Source organism: Calonectris borealis, chromosome 21 (assembly GCF_964195595.1).
Source record: "Calonectris borealis chromosome 21, bCalBor7.hap1.2, whole genome shotgun sequence".
Taxonomy (NCBI): Eukaryota; Metazoa; Chordata; class Aves; order Procellariiformes; family Procellariidae; genus Calonectris; species Calonectris borealis.
In genome coordinates this window covers 7,038,300-7,050,404 of record NC_134332.1, presented here as the reverse complement: position 1 = coordinate 7,050,404, position 12,105 = coordinate 7,038,300, and the positions used below count along the sequence as shown (strand labels likewise).

At 49.1% G+C, this 12,105-nt stretch overlaps 1 protein-coding gene across 6 annotated transcripts; it reads right to left on the bottom strand.

The window, feature by feature from the left end:
* Positions 1 to 861: 861 nt before the first annotated feature.
* Positions 862 to 10,703, bottom strand: EXOSC2 (exosome component 2). Of its 6 annotated transcripts, none has more exons than XR_012676767.1 (11): positions 10,496 to 10,658; positions 10,305 to 10,406; positions 10,118 to 10,163; positions 9,804 to 9,893; positions 9,425 to 9,490; positions 9,191 to 9,259; positions 8,147 to 8,323; positions 7,841 to 7,969; positions 6,829 to 6,965; positions 1,937 to 5,979; positions 862 to 1,620 (listed from the first exon to the last, which is right to left on the bottom strand). XR_012676767.1 is itself a non-coding variant. In XM_075170540.1 (9 exons), the coding sequence occupies exons 1-9, from the start codon at positions 10,618 to 10,620 to the stop codon at positions 6,885 to 6,887; spliced, it is 885 nt and encodes a 294-aa protein (XP_075026641.1). In that variant the 5' UTR covers positions 10,621 to 10,703; the 3' UTR covers positions 6,153 to 6,884. The 6 variants fall into 6 exon arrangements, 1 of the variants encoding a protein (XP_075026641.1); XR_012676768.1 differs by having other exon boundaries at positions 4,561 to 5,979; XR_012676766.1 differs by having other exon boundaries at positions 862 to 4,700; positions 5,894 to 5,979.
* Positions 10,704 to 12,105: the final 1,402 nt, after the last annotated feature.

Below are 12,105 nucleotides of genomic sequence, written 5' to 3'. Positions count from 1 at the left end.
CGCGGCGCAGCCCCGTCCCCGGCCGGTGGGGCGGGCGGTCACATCCCCTTCCGGCCCCTCCTCCTCCACCGCCCCCGCCTCCCGCCCGGCCCGGCTGCTGCCCGCTCCCGCTCCCGGCCCCGGCCGGGCGCCGCGCCCGCCGCCATGACGGGAACCTGCCGGGCGGGGAAGGGGCGCCCCGGGGGCAATGGGGCGGTGTGGGGCAGTGAGGGGAGCCGGGGCGATGGGGTCCGTCAGGCGGTTCCGAGGGGGAAGCCCCTGAGGAGATGGGGGGGGAAACCTCTGAGGGGAATGAGGGGCCGAGCAGGGGCTGGGGGGACGGTGAGGAGAACGGGGGGTGAAGGAGAGGGTGAGACACAAAGGCGTCTCCAGGGTGAAGCCATGAGGGAAATGGGGGTGCCATGAAGGGATCTGAGGGGAAGATGAAGTGGATGGAGAGGGCACGAAGGGGAAGATGAGGGAAATTGAAGGGGACCCAGGAGGGGAGTGGGGTGAAGGGGAAGGTGGTGGAAATGGCAGGTGGAAGAGGGATTTGCTAGTATAACAGCAAATGCTACCCAAGGGCCCAGAAAGCTCATGTCAAATCCCTTGCCCCTGTGCAAGGGCCACCCAAGTTGTTTTCCCCTAGATCTGACAATGAGAGCTCGTTGGCCCTCAAGCCAGCTAGAGACCCCTCCTGCACACAGGTCTTGAGGCCCCTGGCCAGCTCTGGACCCTGGACTTCTTGCAGAGATCCCTACTGGGTCAGCTGCATGCACAACCATCAGCTTTTCCACAACCAGGGATCAGTCACCCTGCCTGCACAAAGGACTTCCTTGCTAATATGCGGAACGTGATACCAAAACCAGCCATAGAGGCCAATGGATGTGACAATAGAACAAATATTTTATTGATCTACTTTTGTGCACCATTTGGTACAAAGATGAAGTTAACCCCCAGATTCTTCAGCCTACACTGTGGTGCCCTTAGATGTGCAGCACGAGAGTTCACTGAGCTAAAAAGCACAGACGACGACGCTGAAGATAATAGTTTCTCGTACATTCTCCAGTTCACCTTGGGAATAGAAGAGGGTTGAGGCAGCAGCTTGAGGTCGGGGTGTTTTGGTCAAAGGTCTGTGGTTCCCACTCATCAACAGGAGAACACACAAATGCAATTTTGTACAGTAGCCTCCTGCGCAGGGTAACCATCTGGGCACAGAGCAGCTTGTTTATACTGACTCCTCCCTTGTGACAAATCCAAACATATTCCATGTCTCCTAACCCATATTCAAGGTCCCTGGCAGACGTGTATTTTTCATCTTCCAGCAATAGCATCTGAAATGTAGCATTTCATACGGCTCTACGGGGTCCTCCACCTCTGCTGTGCCAGTCTGCTCCTACATCACTAATTCTTAGCCAGGAGACTGATCCCAAACCATTCCTATTGCATTTCTCCATCAGTGACTCAAATTGCAGGTGCTGAGGTGCAGGAGGGAGAAATTCTGGTACATTATGATGAGCCAAATCCAGGGTCACATCCCTCGAACTCAGCAGAATTTCTCCAGGTTTATCTCAAGAGTGGAGATCAGCTTCTCACGGCGGTGATCTAACCCCCTGCTCAGCTCCCACAGATTGAAGGAAACTGAGGAAACAAAGCTGTCTGTCAACACAGGCCGAGCAGCCCGAGAGAAATTTGTTACAAAAAACAATACCAACCATCATTTACTGAAAAAGTTATTCCCTTCTGACTGGAGCATCCCGGATAATCTCTCCTACCATGGCAGGGCTAAAGCAGAGTGAACTCCAGAAGACTACCGCAGGTCCATGATACTCAGAAGACCTTGACCAAAATACGCCAAGGTCATTGCGTATAAGCAGGACTTGTGTTCTGGACAATACAGGCTGTATATACGCTTCTCCCTGCCTCACCTGAGATCTATGCAGATGAATGTACCTACCTTTTATTTAACAGACTAGGTGAATGAATCATTCAGGTCAACAATCAGGTTGATGCTTTGCAATCATAAGCAGCAAAGTGGGGCAGGTCCTTTGCCAGCAGTCCCCAACCTCTTTCCACGCAGCAGTTGCTCCAAAAGCATTTCCTGTTTCCCAAAGCAGTGCTGTAGTTAATCTGGGACTATACGCAGGCAGATGGGCCAGCTGGTTGCTCCCAAATATCATAGCAAGATTCTGCCCTCTTTTCGTTCCTGAAGGGTATTGTATTTTCTGTCCCCTACCCTGCTGCCAGTTTTTGTGAACATGATTGTCTCATGTTAACAAATTTGAAGTTGCCCAGTGGGTTCAGAAATTAGTGGAGAAGACAGAAAGATTGTGTAAATGCAGAATAAATTAAATGACAGTTGGACTCAATGATCTTGGAGGTCTTTTCCAACCTTAATGATTCTACGAAAAAATCTACAGACTGTTTCTTTCAACCGAGCCTTGCATGTGGCCTGTGTTCATCCCATATATTTCATAAAAGAAATTTCAGTACTTTTTCTGTTTACCTTCAATTAAGTGTGGGTTGTTACACCCAACAGCTGCAGTGATGTTTCCTCCATTTTCTTCATAACAATATCTTAAAGCTTCAACCTCTTTACCAAATAATAAACCTTAGCATATTAATTAGCGGTCCGCAAGAACCTGAGACAACCATTTCAAGACTTCCTATAATCTCAGTGGGGTTTCAGTATCTTCTAGGGTCTGCTCAAAGCTTTGTATTTATACCATTCTCAACTGAACAGCAAAACTGCATGTGGATGATTACATTACAGAAGTAACATAATAATAGCAGTAATTGGATTAATAACCCATTAGCACAAATTTAAAATCCCAATGGTTATTACTGGAGTAAAGGGAAGGGTTGCCAGTCTTCATATTAGTACATGAATCAAACACTGCCACCAAGAAACAGGAGAATTATTTCCACAGACGAGTGATTTTGTGTTCTCATTTCTGCAGGCAGCACTCACCAGCAAGGGAACTATTTACTAGCTCCACTTTCAAGCACGTCTGTGCCATGTATTAACCCTGGAGTAAGCAGCCCAGGCAGGTGCTACAGCTGGTTTACAAACAGGCTCCAAGCCAACAGACCAAAGAAATCAGATTGGTCTGAACTGTTTTAATGCCTGCATGGGCATTTTAGTTCCCCATATAAAAATGAACACTTATTAGGTTTTTCCCACCCTGCTTTCGACTATGGTTTTGTTCTTAAACCAGGGAAGCCATAATTTCTTCCTTTTCACCGTTCCTGCTTAGAAGTTGCCTAGCAAAATCCCACAGACTATTTCAAGAACTCAAGACAGCAAAATCCCACATTCTATTTCAAGAATTCAAGAGGACACTGCTTTTGCTGGAGTCCTCCTTTATATCTCAAGCACTTCCTGTTCAAAAGCATTTTTTATATAGCCTGCCCATACTCCCATGCAGACCTGCCTACAGAAAACAGGACCCCGGCTCCTCGACCTACCCGAGACACCAGAACCTCCCCCAGACCTCGTCTGACTCCTCACTCATCTCTGCTGGGCACTGGGGAAAAGTCATTTCCCATATTTTGGGTCATGACTGAGCAGTGACACTTGAAGTCTCTCCATATGGGAGCCGTGAGCCCCAGCAGCACATCCAGTTGCTTTCGAGACAGATGAGCACTGGTGGCCCTCAACATTCATCAAGAGAGCGAAAAGTCAACAGGGATTCAGCCAAATCAACAGTAAATGGCAGCTGGTCTGGCACCTTTCTTAGACACCTTTGAAACTGTTCAGGAAGTTTCTCCCTCCCCACGCAAGTTTGTCACTCTCATTTCTTGTTACCTGCTGGCTTGCAAAGCTGTGCTTGATGGGGTTGCAGGAACTGCCAACAATGCCCTCGCTGAAGCCTTGTTACAGAGTTTAGGTCTGGGCTTGCAAAGAACGGTAATGACCCCTCGTGGCCAGGGAGGAAAATACCAGGACCTTCAGTTGCCCCCACACGTCAGAAAAGATCCATAACCAAACCCTACCAGCTGGTGCTCTTGTTCTCAGGCTTAAAAACAAAAGTGCCAGGTATTCAGGAGCACGGGAACTGGATGAGTCACATACTCTCCCCCATTTAATACATCCCCAAGGCCAAAATATCAGGAATGCTGCAGCGAGCAGGAGGAATCGGAAAGCTTAGAGCTGAAGCAGTCAGATCTTGAGCTCATTGTTTTTCAGGTTGTATACTCGTTTACTGAGCATAAATAACCAAAAAAGGTTCACAATGGGGAGAGAGGGCTAGCATAAGAAGCCTGGAAATAGACCACAGTTTTAAAGACTGCTGTGTAGAGGGAAAAAAAAAGAAGAAAAAAAAAGGGGGGGGAAGGTAACAACTCAGCTGTGCAGCCCACACAGCCTGCTGCAGAGACACCAACACCCTTTTCCAAAGATCTGTGTTATGAGAACCTGGCACTGTCTCACCTTGCAGGTCTGACAGCTCATGCTTGGTACCCATGAGGATGATCCAACTCTAAATTAACCACCTCCAGAGCACACTTCCTCAGCATGTTTCCACCACATTACCGACAGCGCTTTCAAGAGCCTCATAACCCCCACAACCCCTTTCTGACCTGTTAGATGCCTGCAGAGAGGTTGCTTGAGGACAGAGAAGCATTTTGCACTCCTGTAGCAGTTCAGCAGAACCATTTCCAGACATCAACTCTCTCTGGGTGGTAGTGAAGTACAGTCTCTTCACCCCTTTGCCCTTTAACTGACACAGAGTTGTTTAAATGTAAGTAGCAGAGATGCAAAGAGATCTACTGGGTTAAATACAGACCTCTCAACCAGCCTTCAAAAATGCTTTTAAAAAAGGGAACATCAAATACTTTATCTCATTGCCTGTATATCCCCAGTATGCTTATCCCTAGAAGCCTCACAGCAGAAATCCCTGAATCTCCCCATATAGTAATAAGATAAACAGCTGCTAAACTACAGCAATTGGATAGGGAAAAAAGAGGTACTTTTCTAATTGAAAGATGCAGAGGCTGCTAAAGCTTTTAGCCTTTTTGCATCGTTCCTGTCCACACAGATGTGGATAATGCTGCTACCAGCCTCAAGCACAGACCTGAAAGTGTCACCATCAACCTTTAGTTTTCAAATTTCCCAAGTCATCCTGAGGATGTGATTGTTGCAACGCTTACCAGGGAATCCCTCATAAAACTTAAAAATAACAATTCCCGGCTCTTGTGTAGACCATTCCACCAATATCCCCAAGAAGTTAAGTACTATTTTGCAGCGGCAGCACGGGCAGAAGTTTGAGTTGTGCAGCAGCAGAATGGATTAACCATGTCCTTGCTTGTCCTTAGCCACTGAGCTCATTAATGCTCTAGTATTTAGGTAGCAGCGCTGGTGGCAGACATCCAGCCTTGCTATTTGGCAGGGCAATGAGACAGAGCTGCTGGGGAACATAAATACTACAAACACGATCCGAAGCTGCCACCTAGTGCTTGCTCTAGACCGCAGGCAGAGCAGTCTAAAGTAGAGGAGAAGCAACAAAGGGTATTTCTACTTCCCAGGAAAAGACTGAGCAAAGAATTTTTCCTTTTGCTTGGGGCAAGCATAAGAATTTGCAACGTTAGAATTAGATTCAGTGATAATTAGAGCAGATATTTTGCTTTTTCATCCTTTTAAAAAATTACAGCACTGCGCTGCAAGCAGCTCTAATAAAATACAAATACAATATATATACAATACATATATAATACAAATGGCTGTAATACAGCATCAGAGATCTGAGAGGATGTTCTAAGGAAAGCATCACATCCATTCTGCACAGAGAAGGCAAGTGACTGACTGCCAAAGTCTGGCTCAGCATGCCCACCTCTAACCACTGGCCTGAGGATCTTCACCAGTGTCATACTGGGCTCCCTGTCATCCCCCAGACACAGCTGCTGCATGACTCACCTCTCCATGGGATCCTGCAGGGAAGCAATGTTGAGAGCGCCACTGTGAACAATCTACTTACAGAAGAACTCTGCACAGAAGGTACGCTGAAAAGGAAGGTCAAGTCCTGCTTTAACGGGATGAGGAGCAACAGTTGAAGAGAACAGGACATTGCAACCATTCTGAGTCTCCTGGCACAAGGACACTCGAGCCAAGCGTAGCCCTCAAGCTAGACCCAATTCATTCTGGAGAAAGACAAGCTAATGGACCCACTCCTGAATGACTGATCTGTTTCAAAAATTTATTGAAATGTAAAATATTTAACACAGAACAATACTGGAGCGTCCTCAGAGGAGGAGCTCACCACATCAGGCATAAAACAGGGACCAACAGGATGCACACAGACTGAGAAGGCACTGCTCGCCCATGGCTCCTGGCTCACATGGACAGACACATCATGCCACATCCAATCTCACGGAAGCCGTGAACAGCCAGACCCAAAACATGGTTAGCAAGGGTGTCGATACTCCTGGCCTCTAAAGACTTGTACCTGTCATCTGCAGTCTTAAAGAGAAAAACAAGAGCTCTCAGTCAGAGGACAGACTAGCAGATCTAGATCACAGTGAAGGAAAATCAAAACCATTTAGAAAGCCTTTGGAGAGAGAGAAACATCACAAAACACATCCCTTCCTCTCTATCATTCTGCTTAAAGTTCAGGGGCACTAGACACAGCAACAAATGCTATGAGACATGTCCCAGTTGCATCTACATCTTCATAAAGGTCAGGTATCAATTCTTCAGGCTGCTGCACTAAAAGGCTATTGTACTTAAGCACTATTTAGTACTATTGTACTAAAAGGGCTCAAGAGGTATCCTAGGAGTTAAAATGGGTAATTTTGGTGGTTTCTGAAGTGTGGAATGGATGTTGGGAACTAGAACACTGAAAAAAACATTACTGAGAATCAAAAGCTGCCATGCTGGGACTTCAGATGACTGCTTCTAGCCATGTGCCCTATCCCTCCAGATCCAGCAACTTCTGTCGGGTTTCCAGAACGATCTCCTCCATCACCTCTGGTTTGAGAATGTCCTTGATCTGGAGTAGAAAGAAGAGTAACATTGGCACCAAAAAGCAACTACTACTATTGCACACTCTCTGAGGACAAGGGTCCCTGGCACACAGCAATGAGCAGCAAGTCAGTTTAGAGGGTTGTGGTCAAACAAGACTATCACAGCAGAGGGTCCAAGGCAAAGTCAACTTTGCCAGAGTTAGCAATTCTTACAGAGACCGTAAGAAATCAAATGAGATGCTACTGACAACTCCCGATCTTTCCTGAAGGACACACACCAGTATTTGGGAAGGGGTGAGATGACTTAAACAGAAGTATAGTTCAAAAGAACATCCCACCTAGCTGAGTAGGCTGCTACTGTGAATGAAAGTGGAAGACAATTCAGATCTCATCCATTTATGAGAAGAGAATTACCAGTGATCATGCTGGCAGAAATCATAGAGAAAAGCTGTACAGCAAGAGGTCAAATTCCAGCAGTGCAGGATACGGATAAAAAGAGAAGACCGGTCTCTGTACAGTACATGACACTTGCTTTTTCATTTGTTCTTAAAGTGCACCTTATCCTCATACAATCCCAAATTTAACACTGTTTTCACAGGGATCACAGAGGGTCCATAATCCCAGCAAGGGATACGCATCTGTCAAAAAATGGAACTATTTCTTTATAGGAATAGTTGGACTTCGCCAGAGGCAGAATCCTTCAAACTACGCCTGAAAATGTGCAAGGCAATTTATATTATGCAGAAGGGGGGGAAGTTCATATTGTCACTTAGCACAGGATCCTTTGGAAAGTCAAAAGGAAGCCCTACCACCTAACTTACTGACTTTAGCAGCAACTGATGCGGCCTTTCCATTCTCTCCCCACAGTATGGAATAAAGTAAACAACACTGGTTTCGGTACCTGATGAGGAAGGGATGCTTCATAGCAATACAGGATGCTGGTGTCAAAGAGCATTAACTTCTGAGTAACCAGAGCCACAATGCAGTTTCGGAGCCGTGAGATCACCTCCCGGTCAGACAAGGGAACCGGCTGAGGAAGGACAGGGGAAAAGAGATGAATACACAGGGATATAACACAAGCCTAAAGGTAAAAAAGCTTTGCCTAATACCAAATCTTGAAAGTCTCAGGTTATTCATGTGCCTCTGACTATGTTAAACTAACAAAACATCATTGGTAGGAGAAAGTTCATCTTTCCTGAACGCTCACCTCCAAGTTGGTGGTGAAGCCCCCTGCCTCTTCATCCTTCTGCTCTGGAGTTGGGTAGATCCAGATGAAACCATTGTTGCCGAGGATCACAGATGCACCACAGGGCAAGTCGTGGAAGTGAGTCTTCTGGCGTTTCACAAGAGAGGGCGATACCTGGACGAGCACTCCCTGGCCAAGCTGAAGAGGAGACCACGAGACTCAGCATGAGAGACATGAGCCACCATAGATAACATCAAGTCACCGACACGCACTCCACTCCTGGTCTAGGAACCAGTCAATTTTAACACCTTTTCCTGTGAAACAGTGAATATAAAACCTGCCTGCCTCTGGGAGTGCTGGGAGGATCAGCTAATGCCTGTGCAGTCCTTTGAAGATGAAGAATACTCTAAGTGCTTAGCACAAATGTTAATAACATCTTGATCGTAACTACACATCGACCATCCCTGCAGAAAAATGAGAAGCGAGAGGCCCAATTTAGCAGAACACTTTCCCTCTTAATCCAATCGCTGTCCTTCACCCTTTGTGCAATAAGCACACTTCGCTTTCATCTTTTAAGTGCTAATACCCTTGGTCTCGTAATCCCAAACTGCAGCCTACGCTCCAATGGCCCATTGGCTTATTTCAATGCACAAAACCAGAGAGAAATGCCAACTGCATAAAGCCTAAAATAGAGCCCTGGAGAGAGAAACAAGTCAGAGGGGCAATGGCCTGCAGAAGAGTAGTAATGAAGTTTGAGTCAGAAGATTTTTCTCCCCAGGGTTTAATTCCCAAGCGGCTAGTGGGGGAAACAGGGCTTGCAGGCTGTAACTGTGGACAGGGAGAGCAGCAGCTCAAAGGGCAACTGAAGGGCACTCTCTCTGCTTTGGGGAAACTCTGCTCGGCGCTCCTGCGTAGGAGCTAAGATTCTTCCTAACCTGCAGGAATGGGTTATAGCAACATCCTGTTCTACTCCAGAGCTTTTTTCTTAAAAATCCCTCCAAAAGGCCTTATACAAGTCAACTGGAGCAGAATTAGACCAAGACCGAGTGCTTTTGAACAACTTACCTTCCCATATTTCAGACTCCGGGTGTGCAGTGATACAGCCCCATCAGAAAAGACAGACTGGACCTCTGCCTGTCAGTGCCACTTAAGGAGACAAGGTCCCTAGTGCTGCCCAGTGCCAACAGCCGCTGGCTGTCCCCGGCAGGGAGCTCTCACTACCAGCCAGGCTAGCCAAGGTCTGGCTGTTCTCCCCACACCCTTGGCTCCTCTGTCTGAGTACAAGCAGTGGAAGGATACACTGATGAGGTCCCCTTCCTGCAGATAGTCCCTCATCGCAAGCTCATCTTCTGCTGATCTCCTTCTCTGAAATGCACAATGCAAGAAAGGTTACCTGTAGCTCAGAATGAGAAAACATCAGTTAATACCTACATTGCGGGGGGACCTTAGGACGCCATGCAAAATGCAATCTGGTCACCAAAGGAAAATCAGACAGATCACTGAAGTGTTTATGTCCAAATAACGCTCACAGTTAAAGATATCGGAGCACTACACAAAACCCAACACTACCCTTGTGCTAACTGTGGGAAGGGCTCCAGAGCTTCCCAGTGCCTCAGCTGCTGCCATGGAAGCAGAAGACGACAGGGCTCTGGGACTGCTCTGCGTGAGCTACACTCACCAGTTCCCCACCAGGTAAATTCACAGACGACAGCAACAGGACTGAATCTAGCCTGGAATTCGTTTCCACTTTCCATCGCTTCTGCTGAACCTGGAGAAGAAAACTAATCTGTTGATATACACTCAAAAATTGGACAGAATCCAGTCTCACCGCTTTAAAACCCACGCGCTCGCGGTGCCGCTGTGCAGGGACACTAATGTGCTTTTAGGAACGTCGGAAGCGCTCCACATTGGACCAAGACACGCCAGCCTGGCGGCCGGCCAGCGGCCCACCCTCTTCCTCCTCCTCGGTCCGTCAGGAAACCCAAGCTTTACCTCCGTGATCCTCCCGACCACGATATCGCCGACTTCGCCGTTGTACCTGGGAGCGGGACAGAGAGAGCAGCCCATCAAACGCCTCATCCTCCCCAGAAAAGGGCCCAGCCAGCGGCTGGGCGCCAGCCCTCGCGCAGCGCAGACAAGAGCCTCACGCTCCCTGCGCGGACGAGGCGGCCACGCTCACCTGGTCTTCAGCGCTTTGACGCACACCAGTTTGTTCACCCTCTCCACGGCGCCGGCCACCGAGGCGATGAGCTTCTCCTCGTCCACGTAGGTGCCGTGGCCCCTGCGGAGAGAGCGGCCGCCTGAGGAGAGCCCGAGACCGGCCGGCCCGCGCCTCCCCCTCAGCTGCCTCGCCTCCGCCGCTGCCCCCACCTCATGTAGCCCGTGTCCGTGGTGATCGTGTCCCCCGGCGCCACCAGGTGCTTCTCGCCGCCGCGGGGCGCGCTCGGCGCCACCGCCTTGCGGGCCACCGGCAGCCGCATGGTGATCTCAGCCATCTTGAGTGCGGGCGGTGCAACCCCGGCGATCCGTCCACACGCGCCTTCCGCCCGCCATGTTGGTTGCTGGCGAGAACGTGCCTGAGGCGCGGGCGCCGCCATCTTGAGTGAGGGCAGGGGTGATGGGAAGGTGGTGAGCCTGCTGGGCGGCCATTTTGGTTCCTGGCAGGAAAGGGAGTCGTGGGCTTCACTGCGTTGGGATCCAAAGGGAGAGAGGGGCCATGTTTACTGCGGGCAAGGTGCCTCAGCCCACCCCGGTAGGCGATGGGGCTGAGCGGGAAGGCAGCCCCACAGCGGGGGCAACTCTGGGAGCCCGCCCTGCCGCACCAGGGGGGCACCAGGCCCCCACGGGCCTCTCCCTGCGCCCCCAGCACCCCACTTTGGGAGGCCACCCCCAGCTGAAGGGCAGCACTGCGGGCGAAGGGTGCGTTTGCCCTGGAGGGCAGCAGCGCCTCTAATTTCTGGGGGTACCCGTGCACACACAAGCTGTTCCCCCGCGTTCTGACGGTAACCCCCTAATCCCCTTCCGAGGTGAGAGGCAGGCTCCTGGCTGCGCCTGCAGCCCGCCAGGGACGTACGGGGAGGCCGAAGGGAGCCGGGTGGGGGGGGCAGCAGGCCGGCCTGTCCGCCCACATGAGGCGGGCCAGGGGATTTCAGCCGGAGGTTGCTGCGGCAAGCCCACGGCTGGGCCTGCAGGAAGGCGTTCGCCAGGACGGCGCTCAGGCTTGGCTTGAGCATCTCCAAGGGACGAGGAATTTGCCCCTTCCCTTGGCAAAGCTGTTCCAACGGTAAATAGTACGTTTGTGTGGAAGTTGTATTAATTTAATTCAAACACCAGGTAGACTGTCAGAGCTGCTGAGAAAATACCAAGGAGAAAGAAGCCAGTGATGACCTTCAGCGAATGCTTTGCTTCCTCGGGGCCAAAATCAAACTTTATTCTTTCAGGCAAGACTTGCACCTGTCACAGCTGAAATATGACCATTAATTCTTGGAAGGTATCAAAGGATATCAACAGCTGTTCCTTCAAATAGGGACTGTAGACGTGGAGAGAGAGAGGTGCCAGACCAGATAAGACCACCCGCTCCCTAGTTAGCCAGCACTCGCCCCTTCTCTTTCAGACCTGCAAAAGGGCGTCTGTGGCCCAAAGCTGATCTTTCATCTTCTCAACTGCACTATTTGGTCCAACAGACGATGCTACATCTCCTTATTCACCTTGTGCTAAGTCTAAACATTTACTCATCCCAGCTGCTACATCCTTCCCCCAGCACAGAGCAAAATAAAGCTCTCCAAACTACCCATCTTCTAAATGATAAATGTTCCAAGTAATTTTTATTTAGAATACAAGAGAGAGGTACAAATGTATTTACACTGTGTACATATACAATCAAATAATATATAATATCAAAGTTTTGTAAATAATGTTTACATAAATATTTACAAAGTTAAAGTGACAGTTTGTTTTTTTTCTGGAAGTAAAACACAGTT

What these genes read in the sequence shown, in the direction of transcription:
- EXOSC2 (XM_075170540.1), bottom strand. Translation starts at nt 10,620, where the DNA reads ATGGCTGAGATCACCATGCGGCTGCCGGTGGCCCGCAAGGCGGTGGCG. An exon ending in GTCAAAGCGCTGAAGACCAG is followed by an intron (nt 10,164 to 10,304) that starts GTGAGCGTGGCC and finishes TCCCGCTCCCAG; the next exon opens with GTACAACGGCGAAGTCGGCG. An exon ending in ATTTACCTGGTGGGGAACTG is followed by an intron (nt 9,491 to 9,803) that starts GTGAGTGTAGCT and finishes TGTGCATTTCAG; the next exon opens with AGAAGGAGATCAGCAGAAGA.